Source organism: Thalassophryne amazonica, chromosome 11 (genome assembly GCF_902500255.1).
Source record: "Thalassophryne amazonica chromosome 11, fThaAma1.1, whole genome shotgun sequence".
In the NCBI taxonomy this organism is placed as follows: domain Eukaryota; kingdom Metazoa; phylum Chordata; class Actinopteri; order Batrachoidiformes; family Batrachoididae; genus Thalassophryne; species Thalassophryne amazonica.
In genome coordinates, this window is record NC_047113.1 from 69,715,364 (window position 1) to 69,737,935 (window position 22,572).

The 22,572-nt window shown below is 44.1% G+C and overlaps 1 protein-coding gene and 1 pseudogene across 5 annotated transcripts in view; one reads left to right on the plus strand and one right to left on the minus strand.

Annotated features, from left to right (window-relative positions):
• The window catches only part of LOC117519696, a 366,295-nt pseudogene that overhangs the window by 107,738 nt on the left and 235,985 nt on the right, over window positions 1–22,572 (plus strand).
• The window catches only part of gria2b (glutamate receptor, ionotropic, AMPA 2b), a 140,306-nt gene that overhangs the window by 24,937 nt on the left and 92,797 nt on the right, over window positions 1–22,572 (minus strand). For all 5 annotated transcript variants that reach the window (XM_034182101.1, XM_034182100.1, XM_034182103.1 and 2 more), the window contains exon 4: window positions 3,504–3,700. In XM_034182101.1, coding sequence (XP_034037992.1) covers window positions 3,504–3,700 — 197 coding nt within the window. The remainder of the gene's footprint in view (window positions 1–3,503; window positions 3,701–22,572) is intronic.

Consider the following 22,572-nt stretch of genomic DNA (forward strand, 5'->3'; position numbering starts at 1 on the left):
TGCTGATTTTCATCCCGGATGCTTCACGCTCGGCTGCAAACCGCCCCAGGGCACGCTGAAGGTCCTGATTTGACGAAGCCAACAGAACCACATTGTCCACAAACAGCAGAGACGAGATTCTGTGGTTCCCAAACCAGACCCCCTCTACACCCTGGCTGCGCCTAGAAATTCTGTCCATAAAAATAATGAACAGAACCGGTGACAAAGGGCAGCCCTGGCAGAGGCCAACGTGCACTGGAAACAGGTTTGACTTACTACCGGCAATGCGAACCAAGCTCCTGCTGTGGTCGTACAGGGACCGGATAGCCCTTAGCAAAGGACCCCGGACCCCGTACTCCCGGAGCACTCCCCACAGGGTGCCCCAAGGGACACGGTCGAATGCCTTCTCCAGATCCACAAAACACATGTGGACTGGTTGGGCAAACTCCCATGTACCCTCGAGCACCCGATGGAGTGTGTAGAGCTGGTCCAGTGTGCCGCGACCAGGACGAAAACCACACTGCTCCTCCTGAATCCGAGGTTCGACCATCGGTTGAATTCTCCTCTCCAGTACTTTGGAATAAACCTTACCGGGGAGGCTGAGGAGTGTGATTCCCCTATAGTTGGAACACACCCTCCGGTCCCCCTTCTTAAACAGAGGGACCACCACCCCGGTCTGCCAATCCAGAGGTACTGTCCACGATCGCCACGTGATGTTGCAGAGGTGTGTCAGCCAAGACAGCCCCACAACATCCAGAGACTTAAGGTACTCAGGACGGATTTCATCCACTCCAAGAGCCCTGCCACCGAGGAGCTTTCTAACCACCTCGGTGACTTTGGCCTGGGTAATGGATGAGTCCGCCTCCGAGTCCCCAGTCTCTGCTTCCTCTTCGGAAGATGTGATGATGGGATTGAGGAGATCCTCAAAGTACTCCTTCCACCGCTCGGCAACATCCTCAGTCAGGGTCAACAGCTACCACCCGCACCGTAAACAGTGCTGGTGGAGAGCTGCTTCCGCCTCCTGAGGCAACGGACGGTTTGCCAGAATCTCTTCGAGGCCGACCGATAGTCCTCATCCATAACCTCCCCGAACTCCTCCCAGACCCGAGTTTTTGCCTCTGCGACCGCACGAGCTGCAGCACGCTTGGCCTGCCGGTACCTGTCAGCTGCCTCTGGGGTCCCACCTACCAACAAAGATAAGTAGGACTCCTTCTTCAGCTTGACGGCATTGTTTACTTCTGGTGTCCACCACCGGGTTCAGAGATTGCCGCCGCGACAGGCACCAGAGACCTTGCGACCAACGCTATGAGCAGCCGCATCGACAATGGAGGTGGAGAACATGGTCCACTCGGACTCCATGTCTCCAACCTCCCCCGGGATCTGGGAGAAGCTCTCCCGGAGGTGGGAGTTGAAGACCTCGCTGACAGAGTGTTCCGCCAGTCGTTCCCAGCAGACCCTCATGATACGTTTGGGCCTTCCAGGTCTGACCGGCTTCCTACCCTCCCAGCGGATCCAACTCACCACCAGGTGGTGATCAGTCGACAGCTCTTCCCCTCTCTTCACTTGAGTGTCTGAGACACGTGGCCGAAGGTCAGATGATACGACTACAAAGTCGATCATCGACCTCCGGCTCAGGGTGTCCTGGTGCCACGTGCACTTATGGACACCCTTGCGCTCAAACATGGTGTTCGTGATGGACAAACTGTGACTAGCACAGAAGTCCAACAACTGAACACCGCTCGGGTTCAGATCGGGGAGGCCGTGCTTCCTGATCACCCCCCTCCAGGTCTCACTGTCGCCGCCCATGTGGGCGTTGAAATCCCCCAGGAGAACAATGGCGTCCCCAGTCGGAACGCTATCTAGTACCCCTCCCAGGGACTCCAGGAAGGTTGGGTACTCTGCACTGCTGCTTGGCCCATAGGCCGAGACAACGGTGAGAGACCTGTCCCCGACCCGAAGGCGTAGGCACGTGACCCTCTCGTTCACCGGAGTGAACTCCAACACTTGGCGACTGAGCTGGGGAGCAATAAGCAATGCGACCCCAGCTGTCCGCCTCTCCCCGTGGGCAACGCCAGAAAAATGAAGCGTCCTAGGACCTGTTTGCCTTGGGAGACCCTATAGGGAGCACAAAGCCCCCGACAACATAGCTCCTAGGATCATCCGGGTACGCAAACTCCCCCACCACGATAAGGTGGCGGCTAGAGGGGGAGAATCTGTAACCATTACATTTGAAATGTGACATTCTCAACACTGAAGATGAATGAGCCAGCAGATAAGTACCAGACAAAACTGTCTACCTCAGCTTAAACACTCTAGAATTCTAGAAAATAGAAATTAATTTTTTTTTTAAAAATACAACTCTTCCTTAAAATTATTCCATTACTTTTTCACATATTTTATACACATTCAGACATAATTCACAACTGAAAATTTGGCATATCAAGAGGAATCTTGTCCTTCTGGCAAGGCATTTAGAAATGATTTTTTTTTAAAGTTTGAAGTAGGAAACGTACCAGAAGCAGTGAAATGCTCACATCACCCACTGGATGTTGACACAAGCTGCTCATATGTGTGGCAAGGTCTCAATCGTTTATTCATTTGAGAAGTTTAATTTTTTGTAAGAATAAGATTGGTTGACAGCCATAATAAATAAATGAAGAAATAAATAAATGAAAAAAATGAACTTAGAGTTGTGTCTCTTGCTCTATGGGCAACTTACTTGTGATCAAACCTTCAATTTTTTTTTCTGTCAGTAATATGTTAAAAATACTTTCATGAGACATAACATGATATGCCAAGGTTTTGAATGAGAAAATGAATGGTTGTGTTAATGATCAGCAGACTGACAGCCTGACAACCAGTCATTACAAAATCACAAATATCCAAACTACACAAATGTAGGAGTCAGCTATGCACAATATGTAATTTATGATCGCTGCCTGACAGTCGTGACCATTAATCATTCAGAAAAAGGTGTCGTTCACTGTCTCAAACACTGACACAGAAATATCCAGCACTGTCACTTTCCCTATTGACATAGCAACGGAAAGAAAAAGAAAGAAGAACTCAGCTATGTGGCATTTCAGTGCCTCAGATAAACGACATACCTAAAACTAATCCTACCACTTGACGGGCACGGCTGTTTGTCAGGGTCGTTACCATGAAGCAGATTTGAATAATAATTTTGTGTCTCCTATGCTAATGTTTTCAACAAGAAGCAGGAAAGTTCCACCTGTTTTTTCCTGATAAACAGGCACACTCAGACTGCGGGCTTTCATTCAGCATTTGGTTAACCAGATGCCAGTGTGCTTTAAATGCTAATCGATATCCATCCTTCATGAGGGAAAACATGAATTAAGAATAACCCATTTCCATGGATAATTTTTGCCCTTAATTGCAATGTTGCTTACAGTCTAAATGGACAATTAGAGTAATTGTTTCGGTTTCTCTTCACACCTGCTAGACTGCGACATTGCAAATAAACATATTTTAATGAAACATCACTTTCATTATTGTTTCTGTACCTGCTCCATAATGTCTTTCACTTTGTCTTGTTCACAGTCTAGGATCACCCTCCTCTCCTTCTTGTTCTCCAGGTCTTGGAACAGCGAGCGGTATGCTTCATCCTTCCTCTCATCTTTCAGGTTCCCCACATTGATGGCTGTCACCTGCCACTTTCTCTCTGCTGCTGTGTCCAGAACAACCTGAAGAGTCGTCAGGCCTAAGAATGGAATCAAAGAAATGTCACTGATGGTAACATGGTAATATAAAAAGGGTGGCATGTTTCCCATCTTGACTGATGGATAGAAAAAGGGTCTCACATTTAATTTACTGTATGCTTTATTAACGACACAGGCAATACATTGCACAATAAATGAAAAAGGGTGAATTACAAAAAAAAAACCCCCAAAAAAAAACATGGTATATACAGGTGTATCAAAAAATTACATCATGAAAAACTATTTTTTTTTTGTCAGTTATTTCAGAAAGTGAAAATTATACGAGAATTTTTGAGAAGTTTTAAGCCTGACCCAGAAAAAGTAGGATGTGGTTCTCCAGCTTTTGCATTTTGAAAATAACATTTCTCAACATTGTACTCTCAACATTGCACTCACTGAGTCAAAATTTCACACATCCTTGAGGAATGTTAATTTCTCAGAATGCAAAAGTTGGAGAACCACCTTTTTATGTCAGGCTGCCATGAACACTGTCATCTACTGGATGGGAGTGTGAACACCAATGGGGGCTTTTCAAGTTGCAATAGAGCAGCGCCTACGCGCATGCGCAATGACATCACAGCTCTATCCAGTTAGGGAGACGCGGTTTCATTCAGCAACAAGAAGTGTCAAGAAACTTTCTGGTCACTGTTTGGAGTGGTGTGTAGGTAGGTATAGCCTTTTGAATGCTTGAATAACGATGTCAGTCGCATAAAGAAATCAAATAATAGTGAAAACATGTTCACTGTGCCCAGAATGCTGGTATTTTGGTCATTGAACTTTCCTAGCAACAGAGCCCCGGTCACACGGCACTAACGAAGAACACCAAAGCCAAAAATAAACAAGAAATTTGGACTTGCGTTGACTTTCAGAGACATTGTTTAACCAGCATCCAGCTTCGATCACTCAGTTGCTCCGTGAGGCGTCATAACAACGGACGTGACTATTGACCCGGCAGGCAGGCACTCATAGCCCAGCTGCTGTCTCTCTCTGGCTGGTGTGAGGGGTTCAGCACTCCCCTCACACCGGGACCACACTGACAAACAGTCTCTGAAAGAAGCTTCTCAGCAGACATCCTTCACGCTTCTCTTTTTTGCTCAGACTCGCAGATTGAGTGTTTCGCTTTTTAATTTTCAATTTTTTGGAGAACACACAACGCTTAACAAACATGTTAACTGGCCCATAACAACCAATCGGTTAGCCATGAGGTGTCATAACAACCTGTTGTTTCTAATGACACCAAACACGCGAGCAAGAGGCTCACTAACCGGTAGTCTTGGCAGTGCAACTTGAAAATTGTCCATTGACACATATTCCCTATATGTGCTGAATCACACTTAAACAGAATTTTCAGTTTTCAAATTGTTTTTTCTAAATGAAAAAAAAAACATATTTACAAATCCAGATTTATTTGTAATAACCAACACACATGTTACAGTAACTTGTGTGTTGGATTTTACTTTAAATAAACCAACTAACTACTGATGACAGGAAGCTCATTTTCCCATAATGCCTTTTGGCATGTGTGTCTGCAAATGCTCAAACCTTCAAAATTAGTGCATTACTTTAAAACTATATAGCTGATATTTTTACTTTGTAAAAACAACAGAGCTGACATTGATTTTGATAACCTGTCCAGAATTAGAATGTTTAAAATTTTAGCCATAAGTCAAAAGTGCCTTGCTGTGCATGTCTCCTGTGATGTGTCACAGGAGACATGCACAGCAAGGCAGACAAGAATGTATCACTCATCTTCAACCACTTTCCCAGGTTCATGCACAGCAAGACAGACAAGACTGTATCACTCATCTTCAACCACTTTCCCAGGTTCAGGTCGCGGGGCAAGACTGTATGGCTGTGAAAATAATTTTTTTTTCTTCTCTTCCTTTCTCTCCAATAGCCAGGTCTCCTCTGCTGGCAGAGGATTAAACTCTACCTCTCATAGCTGTCGGTCTGCTGCAAAACACATAACAGGATGGAACTAAAATGTATGATTTCAGGCTTTACAAATGCTTTTAACTGTTAAGCTTTATTCACTATGCTCGCAAAAAGATATGAGCGGTCTAAAAGTTATCAGAACTAAAATTAGCAGTTAATTGGTCCTCTGATGGTTTTCAAAGTTAGCTGAAAAGCTAATCAGCTAACAAAAAATTAGCTTCGCTAATTAGTGGTTAGCAGAACTGTGCCCACCACTAAATAATCCACACATACAAGGAAATCAAACCACAGATGTCGATAAATTAAGTTATGTGTAATAATGTGAAATGACACAGGGAAAAAAGTATTGAACACCTAAAAAACGGGAGGTGCAAAAAGACATGGAAAGCCAAAACACGAGCTGGAACCTATCAGTAATTAGAAAGCAGTCCTGTCACTTGTCAGTGCAAATTAATATCAGCTGGTTCAGTCCCAACTTATGGCCTCCAAAAAGGTGTCTCATTACCAATGTGTCAGACAAGAAACATCTCATTATGGGTAAAAACAAAGAGCTCTCTCTCTTCACAACCTTACTGTTGCAAAACATACTGATGGTATTGGTTACAGAAGGATTTCTGACATTCTGAATGTTCCAGTGAGCACTGTGGGGACATAATCTCAAAGTGGAAAGAGCATCATTTCACCCTATTCTGGTCACGACCGGGTACTCCTCGCAAGATTTCTAGCGGAGAACTGAAAAAAAATAATCAGAAGACTTGTCCAAGAGCCATGGACTGTTTACAATTGTTTCAAAGAAAACAGTAAGTAATGCACTCATCCACCACGGCCTGTATGCATGCTCACCATGCAAGACTCCATTAGTGAAGAAAAACCACGTTGAAGCTCATTTAAAGTTTTCCGCCCAACATTTAGATAAGCCTGCGAAATACTGAAGGAATAAAGTCTGGTCAGATGAGACCAAAAGTCCAAAATTGAACACTTTGGATGCCATGCCATAATACACACCGTAAATGGCACTGCACATCACTCCAAAACTCCAACATACGGCACTGGCAAACTTCATATAATTGAATGACGGATGAATGAAAAATTGTACTGACAACATTCTCGATAATTCTCAGTCTTTTGACTAGTTTGGGAGACTACTTATACATTGGATAATCACACATTTATTATTAATAATAAATAAATACATAAAGATGATGATGATGGCTACTATTTATACTGGATTTTCCCATGAATCAATGCACTACAAAATTAATAATAAATAATAATAAAAGAATAAATGTAAACAATTCAAAGGATACAAAATTTGCATTTTGGAATATTGAAGACAATCTTATTACAGGTATTTGTGCATTGGACATTAGCAAATGTTTTGAGCAGCTGGTCTGCTCTGTGTCAGCCTGATCCCGTCAGATCTCAGAAGCTAAGCAGGGCGGGATCTGGTTAGTACTTGGATGGGAGACCTCTTTGGAACACCAGCGGCTGTGTGTGTTTCTCCAGGTGAAACTGGAGTTGCGACAGGAAGAGCATCCGGTGTAAAACTTGTGCCAATTACCACTGTGGATCTGGCTATATCCGCTGTGGCAACCCCAAACAAAACCGAGAGCAGGCGAATGAACAAACCATTAGCAAATGTTTTGACACCATAAGTCACTGTATTCTTTTAGCAAAGCGTAAATTCTATGGTTTTGATGATAACTCAGTTGAATGGTTCAGGGCCTGCTTGTATCAGAGAGGTCATATGGCTTACTGTAACAATAATTATTCAAGGGTTGATTATGTTAATATTGGTGTTCCGCAAAGGTCTATTTTAGGACCTATGCTTTTTCTAATATATCTTAATGATGTAAACAATTACCTAGATGGTGCATCATGTAATATGTATACGGATGATGTGCTCATTTATTGTTCAGGTCCTAATATGGATGATGTTAACAACAAATTACAGACGTACTTAAATAGTGTTAAGAAATGGTATGACAGAAATTTGTTAGTTGTGAAGCTCTCAAAGTGCAATAGTATGTTTGTTACTACAAGACAAAAAGAGACATTTATGAAAAATATGCTTCATGATTATCCTTGTATTGATGTATCTTTAGATGGTGACCACATAGTTTGCATTGTAAATACTTGGGTGTACAGATTGATAAGCATATGAATTGGAGTAAACACATAGAAGACCTTTGCAAACAACTCAATAATATGGTATGGACATTTTGTTGACTTAGAAAATTTCTTCCTTTTGATTCATTAATTCAGTTATATAAGACTATATTGCAACCAAAAATAGACTATGCCATTACCGTATGGGGTTTCAGTTCCGACCAAAATATTGCTACGGTACAGAGAGTGCAGAACAGGGCTATACGAGCTATCATGAACAATTATGATTAGAGGTATTGATCTGGAAAAGGAATTGAAATTGTTAAATGTTACACAAAGAAGAGATTATTTTATGTCATCGGTGATGTTCAAGAGTATTCATGGACTCACTCCCCAGCATGTTTGCAATGAAATATTAATGGCAATTGAAGTCAATAACAGAATTTCAAGAAATGTAAGTCCAAATGATCTTTTTGTGCCCACAGTAACTAAAGAGGTCACTAAAAACATATTTCTGTGGGCCTACTATTTGGAATTCCATGCCTGAGAGGTTAAAGGAGTGCAAAAACATTGAGTCATTTAAGTATCATGCCAATCTCATTTTCTTACTTGTTAATACTGTATTATGTGCAGCCTTATTTTATCAGTTTTATTTGTTGTTATTGTTTTTACCCATACAGGGCCACATTGTAAAACAGGTATTACCTGAATTGTGTTACCCTGCATAAATATATTTTAAATAATAAATAAATAAATTAAAAACCTCAAATTAAAGAGTTGATAATACAAAGAAAAAGGTGTGATTTATTTATGGGATTTTACGCTTCAATAGGCTTTTTTTTCCACAGATACAACTTGTGCTCTGGAAAATATAGTGCACACACATGCACACACACACACACACACACACACACACACACACACACACACACACACACACACACACACACACACACACACACACACTTGATGAGGCTATTTACTTGAAAACGCATATTTGTCACCAGGGTCGGACTGGGAACAAATTTCGGCCCTGGCATTTTTCCTCTGGACCAGCCCACTATTGGCCCGACGAATCCACCCCCAAACACGCACACCCACCCGTCCATACCGAAGCCCCAATGAACAAATACTGTACACCTAAACACCATGAACACACACCTAAACACACACTTTCACTGTCATTTCACCTTGATCATAGTACAAAACGCGGACCCGGCGCCACAAGGGGGCGTCCTGATAACATTAAAGGCAATTACATATTTTGACGAAATTACAACTTTAAATGACTATATATATATATATATATATATATATATATATATATATATATATATATATATATATATATATATATATATATATATATATAAAACATCATGAGGTTTATGTCACAGAAATCCTACTTTACACTGCAGTCATTGTTAAATTATTTCCTTTTGCATTTATAATAAACATTTGTATTTATTTAGTGTTTGTTTTTCTGGTTGAAATAAGATATAAATAATTTACCAGACTTCAAAAAATATACACGTTTCCATGTTATTTTATTTGTCTAAAAATAAATGTCCGAGGTTCCTTATGTTAAACAAGAAATTATCTAATCTGAAATAACAGGTGGTTTTAATACAGATGAAAGGTTTCTAAAGCACCATTTATTGATTTATTTACCTATTTTAATTACAAGTGTTCTAAACTTTTTTAACAGTAATCAGAAATTTTGAGGTAACAACAACAAAAAAACATTTCCAATGATTTTTCTTCAGAAAACTGCTCTATAAATCAGCAGTCCTGTCACACGTTAATGTTTTGTACAGATCAGTGGTTTCTGCACCAATCGGATTGGTCCAATCTATTTTGTAGAGATCAGTGGTTTCTGCCACGAGTCTTCCGTGTTTTGGCCCGACACGTAGTTCCTATTGGACAATGCGAAGGTACGTCACAGCTGTCGAAAGTTGGTGCACCTCATCTCGACAGAACACCGGCTCTGTGGTATGCAGAAGATCACTTGACCGAGCGTCTATAATTTTAAAAAATACTGTCATCACTCTTCACTCTTAGTCGGTCTCTTACAACGGTGCAGCATAAATACACGAGCTTTACAGGAGCGCACATCTCCTCCAGTGCACACTTTTTTGGGGGGGGGGGGGGGGGGGTCTGACAAAATGGAAGCAAAAGCACACGAGCAGAAAAAAGTTTTTGTGTCTCCAAAGTGTGTGTGTGAGTGAGAGAGAGAGAGAGAGCAAGAGGGGTAATGCGTAACCACTGCTAGGATTCACACAGCAGCAAATTAAGGAGCTGAAGTCCATAGCTGTTGCATTTAAAGATTAACAAAAGTAAAGCACAGTTAATTAGGATAAAAGAAACGATTCCAACCTTGTAATCAGTAGGAGAGTGGAGAGAAGTCCAGGCGCTGAGGACTCAGTCCATTCACAGGGGCGGGAGCGGCCGCCTGCTCTTCCTGCAATCTGATTGGTCACCCTGTATGCTTCTCCATTGTCACTGGCTGTTGGTCATGTCAATCATTGTGCTCGATGTACGAGGGCTGTCAATAAAGTAACGGTCCTTTTTATTTTTTTCAAAAACTATATGGATTTCATTCATATGTTTTTACGTCAGACATGCTTGAACCCTTGTGCGCATGCGTGAGTTTTTCCACGCCTGTCGGTGACGTCATTCGCCTGTGAGCACTCCTTGTGGGAGGAGTCGTCCAGCCCCTCGTCGGAATTCCTTTGTCTGAGAAGTTGCTGAGAGACTGGCGCGTTGTTTGATCAAAATTTTTTCTAAACCTGTGAGACACATCGAAGTGGACACGGTTCGAAAAATTAAGCTGGTTTTCAGTGAAAATTTTAACGGCTGATGAGAGATTTTGAGGTGAGACTGTCGCTTTAAGGACTTTTCACGGTGCGAGACGTCACGCAGCGCTCTCAGGCGGCGTCATCAGCCTGTTCAAGCTGAAAACCTCCACATTTCAGGCTCTATTGATCCAGGACGTCGTGAGAGAACAGAGAAGTTTCAGAAGAAGTCGGTTTCAGCATTTTATCCGGATATTCCACTGTTAAAGGAGATTTTTTTAATGAAAGACGTGCGGACGGGTCCGCGCGTCGGGACGCAGCCACCGCGACGCTCCGCCACAGGAAAAACACCTCTGTTGAAAGCCTTAAGGACAAGTTGGAACATGTCCTGCCTGTTAAACAATTTCTCATATACTCACTCCACTGAAAGCCATCAAAAGCCGCCTGGATTTTACAAATGGTTATCAACACGGAGGTGTTTTTCCTGTGCCGCCGTCGTGTTGACAGCAGCGCGCGGTTCGAGAACACTGTATATTTCCATAATCTCTATAAATATGGGAGGGCCGGCCCACGCATGTCTAAACGTGCAGCGGCCCACCGGGCAAATGCCCAAAATCACAGATTACCAGTCCGAGCCTGTTTGTCACCCCAGCACTAAAATAATCATGCTTATACCCGGCCTCACAAGTAAAAAAATTAAATAGAAAATAAAAATTCTGCAGCCACACCATTCGAACTGCAGCATCATAATGAGCATTTCATACCTTTGAGCCACTGCAGTCTGCTTTTAGAAAATATCATTCCACAGAGACGGCTCTCACTAAAGTGGTGAATGATCTTCTACTTACAATGGACTCGGACACCACTACGGTTATGCTGCTGTTAGATCTCAGTGCTGCATTTGATACAGTGGATCATCATATTCTACTCGATAGGCTGGAAAATAATTTTGGGATTACTGGGAGTGCCCTTGCATGGCTGACGTCATACTTGACCAGTCATTCTCACTGTGTTTTGTACAGTAACACTACCTCTAACCTTAGTGACATGAAATTTGGGGTTCCTCAGGGGTCTGTCTTAGGCCCCCTGCTTTTCTCCCTTTATATAGCACCCCTTGGGCACATTGCGGCATTTTGGGATTACCTTTCACTGCTATGCAGATGATACTCAGTTATATATGCCGATAACTGCTGATAATCTCGTTCACATAAAATCCTTAGAAGATTGCCTTGCAGCAGTGAGAAGTTGGATGTCTAGAAACTTCCTACTTTTAAACTCTGAAAAGACTAAAATGATGGTTCTTGGTCCAGTGAGACATCGGCATCAATTTGACCAGTTAACACTCAGCCTAGGCTCGTGTGTCATACATCACACTGACAAAGTGAGGAACCTTGGGGTAATTTTTGATCCTTCGTTGTCCTTTGGCCTCCATATTAGAAATATTACTAGGACTGCTTTCTTCCACCTGCGAAATATAGTGAAGATTCCTCCCATCCTGTCTATGGCTGATGCTGAGACCCTGATCCATGCATTCATCTCTTCTAGATTGGACTACTGCAATGTTCTATTTTCTGGTTTACCGCAGTCTAGGATTAAGGCTCTACAATTGGTTCAAAATGCTGCAGCCAGACTTTTGACACGAAGCAGAAAGTTCGACCACATTACACCCATTTTGGCATCTCTTCACTGGCTTCCTGTCCCAGTGAGATCAGATTTTAAGGTTCTGCTACTAACCTATAAAATTATTCATGGGCTGGCACCTCCCTACCTAGCTGACCTAATTAAACCTTACGTACCGGCCCGGGCTTTACGTTATCAAGGTGCAGGACTACTTTGTGTCCCTAAGGTGAATAAGAAGTCTGCAGGTCACAGAGCTTTGTCTTATCGTGCCCTTGTTCTGTGGAATGGTCTCCCTGCATCAATAAAACAATCAGATTGTGTGGAGACTTTCAAGTCCAGACTTAAGACGCACTTATTTTCCCTTTCATATGGCTAGCATACTGGTACAGTTTTGTTTTATGCTTTTTACTCTCTTAATTCATGTTATTAGTAATTGGAGCGGGCCGTGGCCTCAACTTCACCTAAATTCTGGGTCTTTTATTGAAGCTTATGGCTAGCGGCCGGCGATCACCTTAGTATTTCTTCTGTTTTTCTTGTTGATTAATGCTGGCAAATTATACAGTATTTTTTTGTCTTTCTGATGCCTGATTCTGTTTTTTCTCTGTTTAAGGTGCAGCTCCATCCAGAGATGGGAGTTGTATTTGTGTTGGCGACCCTCCTGTCCTGTGCACCAACAGCAATTCTTGTATATTCGTCCGTGAATTGTTCTGTGAATTATTTCTGTAATTTATGTTTGCAGCATAGCCCAAGCAGAGGGTCACCCCTTTGAGTCTGGTCTGCTTGAGGTTTCTTCCTCAGAGGGAGTTTTTCCTTACCACTGTTGCTCTGGGAGTTGGTAAGGTTAGACCTTACCTGTGTGAAGCGCCTTGAGGCAACTCTGTTGTGATTTGGAGCTATATAAAGGAAAATAAAATTGAAAAATACCTTTAATTTTTATTAATGAATAATTTATCTGATGTCCTCCATTTATTTTGGGGCTTGCTGTTTCCCATCCCTGGACTTGACTGTGTAGCTCCTGCTATTAATCTCACTTTGATCCCTCACAGTGTTCTGATCAATGATAATTTGACAATATGCTTCACTGAAGCATTTATCCAAGCCCAATGGACACGCCGTGGGAAGTGAACCATCTGCCTTTTTTAAAGCAGGTGCCCTATCAGCATCACAACACTCTTGTTTGGCTTTCATCGTCTTTACTGCAAGAAAATGACTAAAAAAGAGCCACGTGCTGCTGTATCTAAGTAATTTAATTACGTGAAGCACCTGTCTGTCAGTCTATAGCACACACATTCTGTTAAAGGCATACGCTCAGTCAGAGCTGGAATTCCTATCAACCTCTCATTCTCATTTCACAGCTGAATCTCTGCTGATATCGATTACCGCTCTGCAGAGGGCACTCGGAGAAGGCTCTGATAAAAGGGTCGAGTGTTTCATTCAGTTCTGCTACAGCACAAGTGAATTACAGATGTGATCAATTTCATGCAACACAGCACTGCTTTTATGATGGAGGGGAGGAAAACGGAGGCTTGCACTTTTATCTGAACAAACTGTACATCATAATTACACTCGTGCAAATGTAGTCTGTTTAAAGATGCCTCTTCTGCCAGCGCCCATTAAATGAGATGATCAGAAATGTGAATGATTTAAATTGATGATAATGTAAGGGCAAAAGAGAACTGAAAAAAAAAAAAAAATCTTGATGCCAGGTTAACACATTTCTAGCTGTGGAGTCTCTGCAAAGTGATGCTGTATTGACAGCTCCATGTTTAGTCCAAAATGTGAGTTGTTTAAAATGAAGGCCAAAGTATTTTCCCCCTTCTCTATATGCATTTTTAAACTCACAATGATGATATAATGGCCATATGCTGAGCAATTTAAAAAATATTCAGAATGTAGACCATATGGCAACAATTGCACGTCATTTTTGCTATTCGGTGCTCCAAATCTGCAGTTTGTCACACTCTTTATCTGTTTAATACAGCTGTAGCAATCTAATTAGTGGTTAAAAAATGTGGATTGACAGTGGAAGCTTATCTCAAATATTTTATTCTGCACACTGACATGTTTTATCTTACTCATAACACCACCATCCACTGAAAGAGCCATAAAGCAACCACTGCTGGCCAGGACTCTAAATCTGATGCTGCACTTTTAGATTAATGAAATGGTAAATGTTTTTTTTTTTTTTTTTTTTTTTTTTTTATGTTCCAGACCCTTTAAGGCTCCTGTGCGGTTTTATCTCTGTACTATTTCCAGTTTGCCTGCACACTACTCTGATCTATAGCTACAGCTCAGTGAGTAGCCTTATTCTCTTACAACAGAATGATTAAATCAAATATAACAAAATGCTAAAATACCCTTGGCCATATGAGCATTGTTTTCTTTATAATTTGCAGTTGTTTAATCAGTATCCCAGTGCAATATAAAATTGCATTGCAAATTTATTGTTATTAATTATTAAGATCCTATTGTCTTACTTACAATTTGTACATGTTCAATAAAGCCCCTCTACCAGTCAATCAATCATAAGCAATATTTGAATTTATGAGCTTTTGACAAGAGCGGAAGTTAGCTTTGAGCTAGCAGAAGTTAGCGTGCATGCTGATGTCCGTGAAATGTCTTGTAAATCCTTTCAGAGATGTGATCCTCACGTCAAGCAACCCAGTCCAGTCGAAGATTCAAGCTTCTCTACTATGGAAACCACCTGGGCAACGAGTCAAGACAGAAGTCAGACTACCAGAGCAAGAATTTTAGCTGAGAAAGCTTCTGTGATTTGAAGCGAAACATCCTCACGTCAAGCAACCCAGTCCAGTTGAAGATTCAAACTTCTCTACTATCCTTCCAGAGATGTTATTAGGTTACAAAAACAGCATTTTCAGTTTTAGAAGTGTTTATTTCTCGCTAGCTTTTACATATTATATGACAAAGTGGTTATATTTACACACAAATGAAATGGATTGCAGCTAGCCTGTGATGTCACCACACTAACATTCACAAACTATCACTTCAAAAGGTGTTATTAGGTTCCAAAAATAACATTTTCAGTTTTAGAAGTGTTTATTTCTTGCTAGCTTTTACATAGTATATAAGAAACGTCATATAAACACATAAATTAAGTGTTTTACAGAGACCTGCCACTCACGTCACGGTACCACTCTACTCTGATTGGCTGTCAGCCCCGCCACTCAAAAAATGGAACCGAATGAAACAGAATATGACTTTTTAACCTTTTAAAATAGGTCAAGGTTAGCCATCTTTGAACTTGTCCAAGATCTGTGTCCCAAGAATGTTCCCTGTGAATTTGAAGACTCTGGGAGTAACAGGACTGGACTTATGCTGAGCACAGACAGACGGACGGCAAGTCTTCGCGATACCAGATGGCCATATTTCATGGCCTCGGATAAAAATTAGATTTTGGTTCCTTCTGTTTGTGTATTGATTTGCAACATAATTTTGTTGTACTTGCTGTTCATTTTTGTGCACTCTAAAAAAGGAACTGCTGTCTCAATGAGAAAAATTGATGTAACAATTTGCAAACATTTTTTAAGTTATTTCAACTTTCAACTGAGTTAATGCCACAAGACCTCTCTAGTTAAGTTGAAATAACTTCAAAAAATCTATACAAATTGTTACATCACTTTTTCTCATTGAGACAGCGGTTCATTTTTTTAGACTGTGGATGAACACATCTGTAAAATACAGGGGCAGCCCTTGTCATAGGTGGCATAGGCAGTCACCTCGGGTGTTGAACACCAGAGGGCATCATCAACAAAACCATTTAAAAAAAAAAAAAAAAAAATAGCATTAAGAATGATGGAAATGTGATTTCTTGTGGCAACAAATAGCATCACTTCTTTTCCTTCTCTGCAGCAGAATGTCACAAAACATCATCAATAAAGGGTATGTTGCAACAACATTAAAGCTGTATGGTCTTTCAAATTTCACAAAACTGATAAAAATTTATTTTTTGCCAAAATCTGATCATTATAATGTAGGTTTCTTTTTTATCATGTTGCAAAATTACAGTTCATTTTAATGAAGAAAACATATGTATTTACATGAGGAGGATTCCATAGCAAATATATACAGTTAGGAGGGAAAACCTCCACCTCCAATCACACACTCGTGCAGCTCCTGTGAAACCACTTATCTGGTTTGGGGTGTGAGGCGAAGCCGTCGCAGTCCACACCAAACACCAATACCGCAGATAAGGACACCGTCACAGGAAAACGGCTGCAAATGAGATCAGACTATTAGTCACAGTTAAGCTTAGCAGAGAAATTACCTGAATGGTAGCTGATTTCTCGGCGGGGAGGTGGAGTTGCAGTCCGGCCTTTATGGTGGTGGTGATGAGTAGTGGATGAGTGACAGCTGGTACGGATGATGAGTGACAGCTGTCACTCCCGGTCGCTCCGACGCCCTCTCGTGCTTGAAGCCCGCACTTCAAGCAGGGCGCCATCTTGTGGTGGTGGGCCAGCAGTACCTCCTCTTCAGCGGCCCACACAACAGGACCCCCCCCCCTCAATGGGCGCCTCCTGGCGCCTGACCAGGCTTGTCCGGGTGATGGGTGTAGAAGTCGGCCAGGAGGGCCGGGTCCAGGATGAAGCTCCTCTTCACCCAGGAGCGCTCTTCGGGGCCATAACCCTCCCAGTCCACCAGATACTGGAACCCCCGGCCCTTTTGACGGATGTCCAGGAGCCGGAGTACTGTCCACGCGGGCTCCCCGTCGATGATCCGGGCAGGAGGCGGCGCTGGTCCCGGGGCACACAGTGGTGAGGTATGGCAGGGCTTGAGTCTTGACACATGAAACACGGGGTGTATCCGCAGTGAAGCTGGCAGCTTCAGCTTCACTGCGGCTGGACTGAGGACTTTGAGTATGGGAAATGGTCCGATGTACCTGTCCTTTAGTTTGTGGGATTCCACCTGCAGGGAGATGTCCTTAGTAGATAGCCAGACCTCCTGCCCGGGCTGCTATGCAAGGGCCGGGGAACACCGGCGGTCTGCATGGGCCTTAGCCCTCGTCCGGGCTCTGAGCAGGGCAGAGCGGGCGGTACGCCACACCCGCGGCACTTCCTCAGATGGGCCTGGACCGAGGGTACCCCGACCTCTCCCTCCACTAACGGAAACAATGGGGGCTGGTATCCCAAACACACCTCAAACGGGGAGAGGCCGGTGGCAGATGAGACTTGGCTATTATGAGCGTACTCGATCCAGGCCAGATGGTCACTCCAGGCCGTCGGGTGCGCGGAGGTCACGCAGCGGAGGGCCTGCTCCAGTTGCTGGTTCGTCCGCTCTGCCTGCCCGTTCGTCTGGGGGTGGTACCCAGACGAGAGACTGACGGTGGCCCCCAGTTCCCTGCAGAAACTCCTCCAGACTTGGGAGGAGAACTGAGGACCACGATCCGAGACAATGTCTGATGGAATCCCATGCAGACGCACGACGTGGTGGACCAGGAGGTCTGCAGTCTCCTGGGCCGTCGGGAGCTTCGGGAGGGCCACGAAGTGGGCTGCCTTGGAGAACCGGTCCACTATCGTTAAGATGGTGGTGTTGCCCTGGGACGGCGGGAGGCCCGTGACAAAGTCCAGGCCAATATGAGACCAGGGGCGACGAGGCACGGGTAGAGGCTGGAGAAGGCCTTGGGCCTTGTGGTGGTCGGCTTTGCCCCTGGCACAGGTGGTGCAGGCCTGGACATACTCCCGGACGTCGGCTTCCATAGACGCCCACCAGAAGCGCTGCCGGACCACTGCCACGGTCCTTCGCACCCCTGGATGACAGGAGAGCTTGGAACCGTGACAGAAGTCAAGGACCGCAGCCCTGGCCTCTGGTGGGATGTACAACTTGTCCTTCGGACCTGTCCCCGGGTCCGGGCTCCGTGTCAGGGCCTCCCGGACGGTCTCCTCCACGTCCCAGGTAAGAGTGGCCACGACAGTGGACTTGGGGATGATGGTGTCAGGAGGGTCTGACGGCTCGGTCTTGACCTCCTCTTCATGCACCCGGGACAGGGCTTCAGATCGTTGGTTTTTTGTCCCGGGGCGGTAGGTGATCCGGAAGTCAAAACGCCCGAAGAACAGCGACCAGCGGGCTTGCCTGGGGTTCAGACGCTTCGCGGTCCGGATGTACTCCAGGTTCCGATGGTCCGTGAAAACCGTAAATGGTACCGATGCTCCCTCCAACAGGTGTCTCCACTCCTCAAGAGCCTCCTTCACCACAAGACGTTCCTGATTGCCGACGTCATAGTTCCATTCAGCTGGGGTCAACCTGAGGGAAAAGTAGGCACATGGATGGAGAACCTTGTCGGACTCCCCGCTCTGGGATAGCACGGCTCCTATCCCTGAGTCAGAGGCGTCCACTTCAACTACGAACTGGTGCTTGGGATCGGGCTGCACCAGAACCGGTGCAGTCGAGAACCGGCGTTTCAACTCCCTAAACGCGGCTTTGCACCGATCCGACCAGGTGAAGGGGACTTTTGTGGAGGTCAGGGCTGTCAGGGGGCTAACTACCTGCCTGTAGCCCTTGATGAACCTCCGGTAGAAATTTGCAAAACCGAGGAACTGTTGTAGCTTCCTACGGTTCGTTGGTTGGGGCCAATCTCTCACCGCCGCAACCTTGGCCGGATCAGGGGCGACGGAGTTGGAGGAGATTATGAACCCCAGGAAAGACAAAGAAGTGCGGTGAAACTCACACTTCTCGCCCTTCACAAACAGCCGGTTCTCCAACAACCGCTGTAGGACCTGACGTACATGCTTGACATGGGTCTCAGGATCCGGAGAAAAGATGAGTATATCGTCTAGATATACGAAGACAAACCAATGCAGGAAGTCCCGCAAGACGTCATTAACCAATGCGTGGAACGTCGTGGGCGCATTGGTGAGGCCGAACGGCATGACCAGGTACTCAAAGTGACCTAACGGGGTGTTAAATGCCGTCTTTCACTCGTCTCCCTCCTGGATCCGAACCAGGTGATAAGCATTCCTAAGATCCAATTTCGTGAAAATTTGGGCTCCATGCAGGGGCGTGAACACTGAATCCAACAGAGGTAACGGGTATCGGTTGCGAACCGTGATCTCGTTCAGCCCTCTGTAATCAATGCATGGACGGAGTCCGCCGTCCTTCTTGCCCACAAAAAATAAACCAGCACCCATCGGGGAGGTGGAGTTCCGGATCAACCCGGCAGCTAACGAGTCCCGGATGTAGGTCTCCATTGATTCGCGTTCCGGACGTGAGAGGTTGTACAGCCTGCTGGACGGGTACTCAGCGCCCGGTATCAAATCAATGGCACAATCGTACGGACGGTGCGGGGGCAGCGTGAGTGCCAGATCCTTGCTGAAGACATCAGCAAGGTCGTGGTACTCGGCTGGCACCGCCGCCAGATTGGGGGGGACTAAAACCTCCTCCTTAGCTGTCACACCGGGTGGAACCGAGGATCCTAAACACTCCCGGTGGCAGGTTTCGCTCCACTGAACCACAACCCCAGACGGCCAATCAATCCGGGGATTGTGTTTTAACACCCATGGAAAACCCAAAATCACTCGGGAGGTAGAAGGTGTTACATAAAACATAATCTCCTCCCTGTGATTCCCATACACCACCAATGTCACTGGCTGTGTCTGGTGTGTGATTAGTGGAAGAAGGGTGCCATCTAGGCTCTCACTGCGGTATTGTATCACTTCCTGTTCCGGAGCACAGCGGTGTTTTTCTGTATCTGTTAGCTGTTTAATCTGCACAGTTAGATTGATCTAGTTATCTAGATTACGATTTGTTTCCCAGTGTAATCTTTACGTGCCTTAACTAAAGCACTCCTTCTGCTGAATCACCTCTAAATTATTTACACATTATTCACTTTGCGTGTTTTTAGGAATCCGCTAGGTTAGCGTAGCTACTAGCTCTTAGCCGATTTAGCATGGCGGCTTCTCCTGTCTCTCCCACACTTTTCTGCTCTGGGTGTGAAATGTTTAGTTATTTCTCGGCCTCCTTTAGCAGTAACGGTACTTGTAATAAGTGTAGCTTATTCGTAGCTTTGGAGGCCAGGCTGGGCGAATTGGAGACTCGGCTCCGCACCGTGGAAAATTCTACAGCTAGCCAGGCCCCTGTAGTCGGTGCGGACCAAGGTAGCTTAGCCGCCGTTAGTTACCCCCTGGCAGATCCCGAGCAGCCGGGAAAGCAGGCTGACTGGGTGACTGTGAGGAGGAAGCGTAGCCCTAAACAGAAGCCCTGTGTACACCGCCAACCCGTTCACATCTCTAACCGTTTTTCCCCACTCGACGACACACCCGCCGAGGATCAAACTCTGGTTATTGGCGACTCTGTTTTGCGAAATGTGAAGTTAGCGACACCAGCAACCATAGTCAATTGTCTTCCGGGGGCCAGAGCAGGCGACATTGAAGGAAATTTGAAACTGCTGGCTAAGGCTAAGTGTAAATTTGGTAAGATTGTAATTCACGTCGGCAGTAATGACACCCGGTTACGCCAATCGGAGGTCACTAAAATTAACATTAAATCGGTGTGTAACTTTGCAAAAACAATGTCGGACTCTGTAGTTTTCTCTGGGCCCCTCCCCAATCAGACCGGGAGTGACATGTTTAGCCGCATGTTCTCCTTGAATTGCTGGCTGTCTGAGTGGTGTCCAAAAAATGAGGTGGGCTTCATAGATAATTGGCAAAGCTTCTGGGGAAAACCTGGTCTTGTTAGGAGAGACGGCATCCATCCCACTTTGGATGGAGCAGCTCTCATTTCTAGAAATCTGGCCAATTTTCTTAAATCCTCCAAACCGTGACTATCCAGGGTTGGGACCAGGAAGCAGAGTTGTAGTCTTACACACCTCTCTGCAGCTTCTCTCCCCCTGCCATCCCCTCATTACCCCATCCCCATAGAGACGGTGCCTGCTCCCAGACTACCAATAACCAGCAAAAATCTATTTAAGCATAAAAATTCAAAAAGAAAAAATAATATAGCACCTTCAACTGCACCACAGACTAAAACAGTTAAATGTGGTCTATTAAACATTAGGGCTCTCTCTTCTAAGTCCCTGTTGGTAAATGATATAATAATTGATCAACATATTGATTTATTCTGCCTTACAGAAACCTGGTTACAGCAGGATGAATATGTTAGTTTAAATGAGTCAACACCCCCGAGTCACACTAACTGTCAGAATGCTCGTAGCACGGGCCGGGGCGGAGGATTAGCAGCAATATTCCATTCCAGCTTATTAATTAATCAAAAACCCAGACAGAGCTTTAATTCATTTGAAAGCTTGACTCTTAGTCTTGTCCATCCAAATTGGAAGTCCCAAAAACCAGTTTTATTTGTTATTATCTATCATCCACCTGGTCGTTACTGTGAGTTTCTCTGTGAATTTTCAGACCTTTTGTCTGACTTAGTGCTTAGCTCAGATAAGATAATTATAGTGGGCGATTTTAACATCCACACAGATGCTGAGAATGACAGCCTCAACACTGCATTTAATCTATTATTAGACTCTATTGGCTTTGCTCAAAAAGTAAATGAGTCCACCCACCACTTTAATCATATCTTAGATCTTGTTCTGACTTATGGTATGGAAATAGAAGACTTAACAGTATTCCCTGAAAACTCCCTTCTGTCTGATCATTTCTTAATAACATTTACATTTACTCTGATGGACTACCCAGCAGTGGGGAATAAGTTTCATTACACTAGAAGTCTTTCAGAAAGCGCTGTAACTAGGTTTAAGGATATGATTCCTTCTTTATGTTCTCTAATGCCATATACCAACACAGTGCAGAGTAGCTACCTAAACTCTGTAAGTGAGATAGAGTATCTCGTCAATAGTTTACATCCTCATTGAAGACAACTTTGGATGCTGTAGCTCCTCTAAAAAAGAGAGCTTTAAATCAGAAGTGCCTGACTCCGTGGTATAACTCACAAACTCGTAGCTTAAAGCAGATAACCCATAAGTTGGAGAGGAAATGGCGTCTCACTAATTTAGAAGATCTTCACTTAGCCTGGAAAAAGAGTCTGTTGCTCTATAAAAAAGCCCTCCGTAAAGCTAGGACATCTTTCTACTCATCACTAATTGAAGAAAATAAGAACAACCCCAGGTTTCTTTTCAGCACTGTAGCCAGGCTGACAAAGAGTCAGAGCTCTATTGAGCTGAGTATTCCATTAACTTTAACTAGTATGACTTCATGACTTTCTTTGCTAACAAAATTTTAACTATTAGAGAAAAATTACTCATAACCATCCCAAAGACGTATCGTTATCTTTGGCTGCTTTCAGTGATGCCGGTATTTGGTTAGACTCTTTCTCTCCGATTGTTCTGTCTGAGTTATTTTCATTAGTTACTTCATCCAAACCATCAACATGTTTATTAGACCCCATTCCTACCAGGCTGCTCAAGGAAGCCCTACCATTATTTAATGCTTCGATCTTAAATA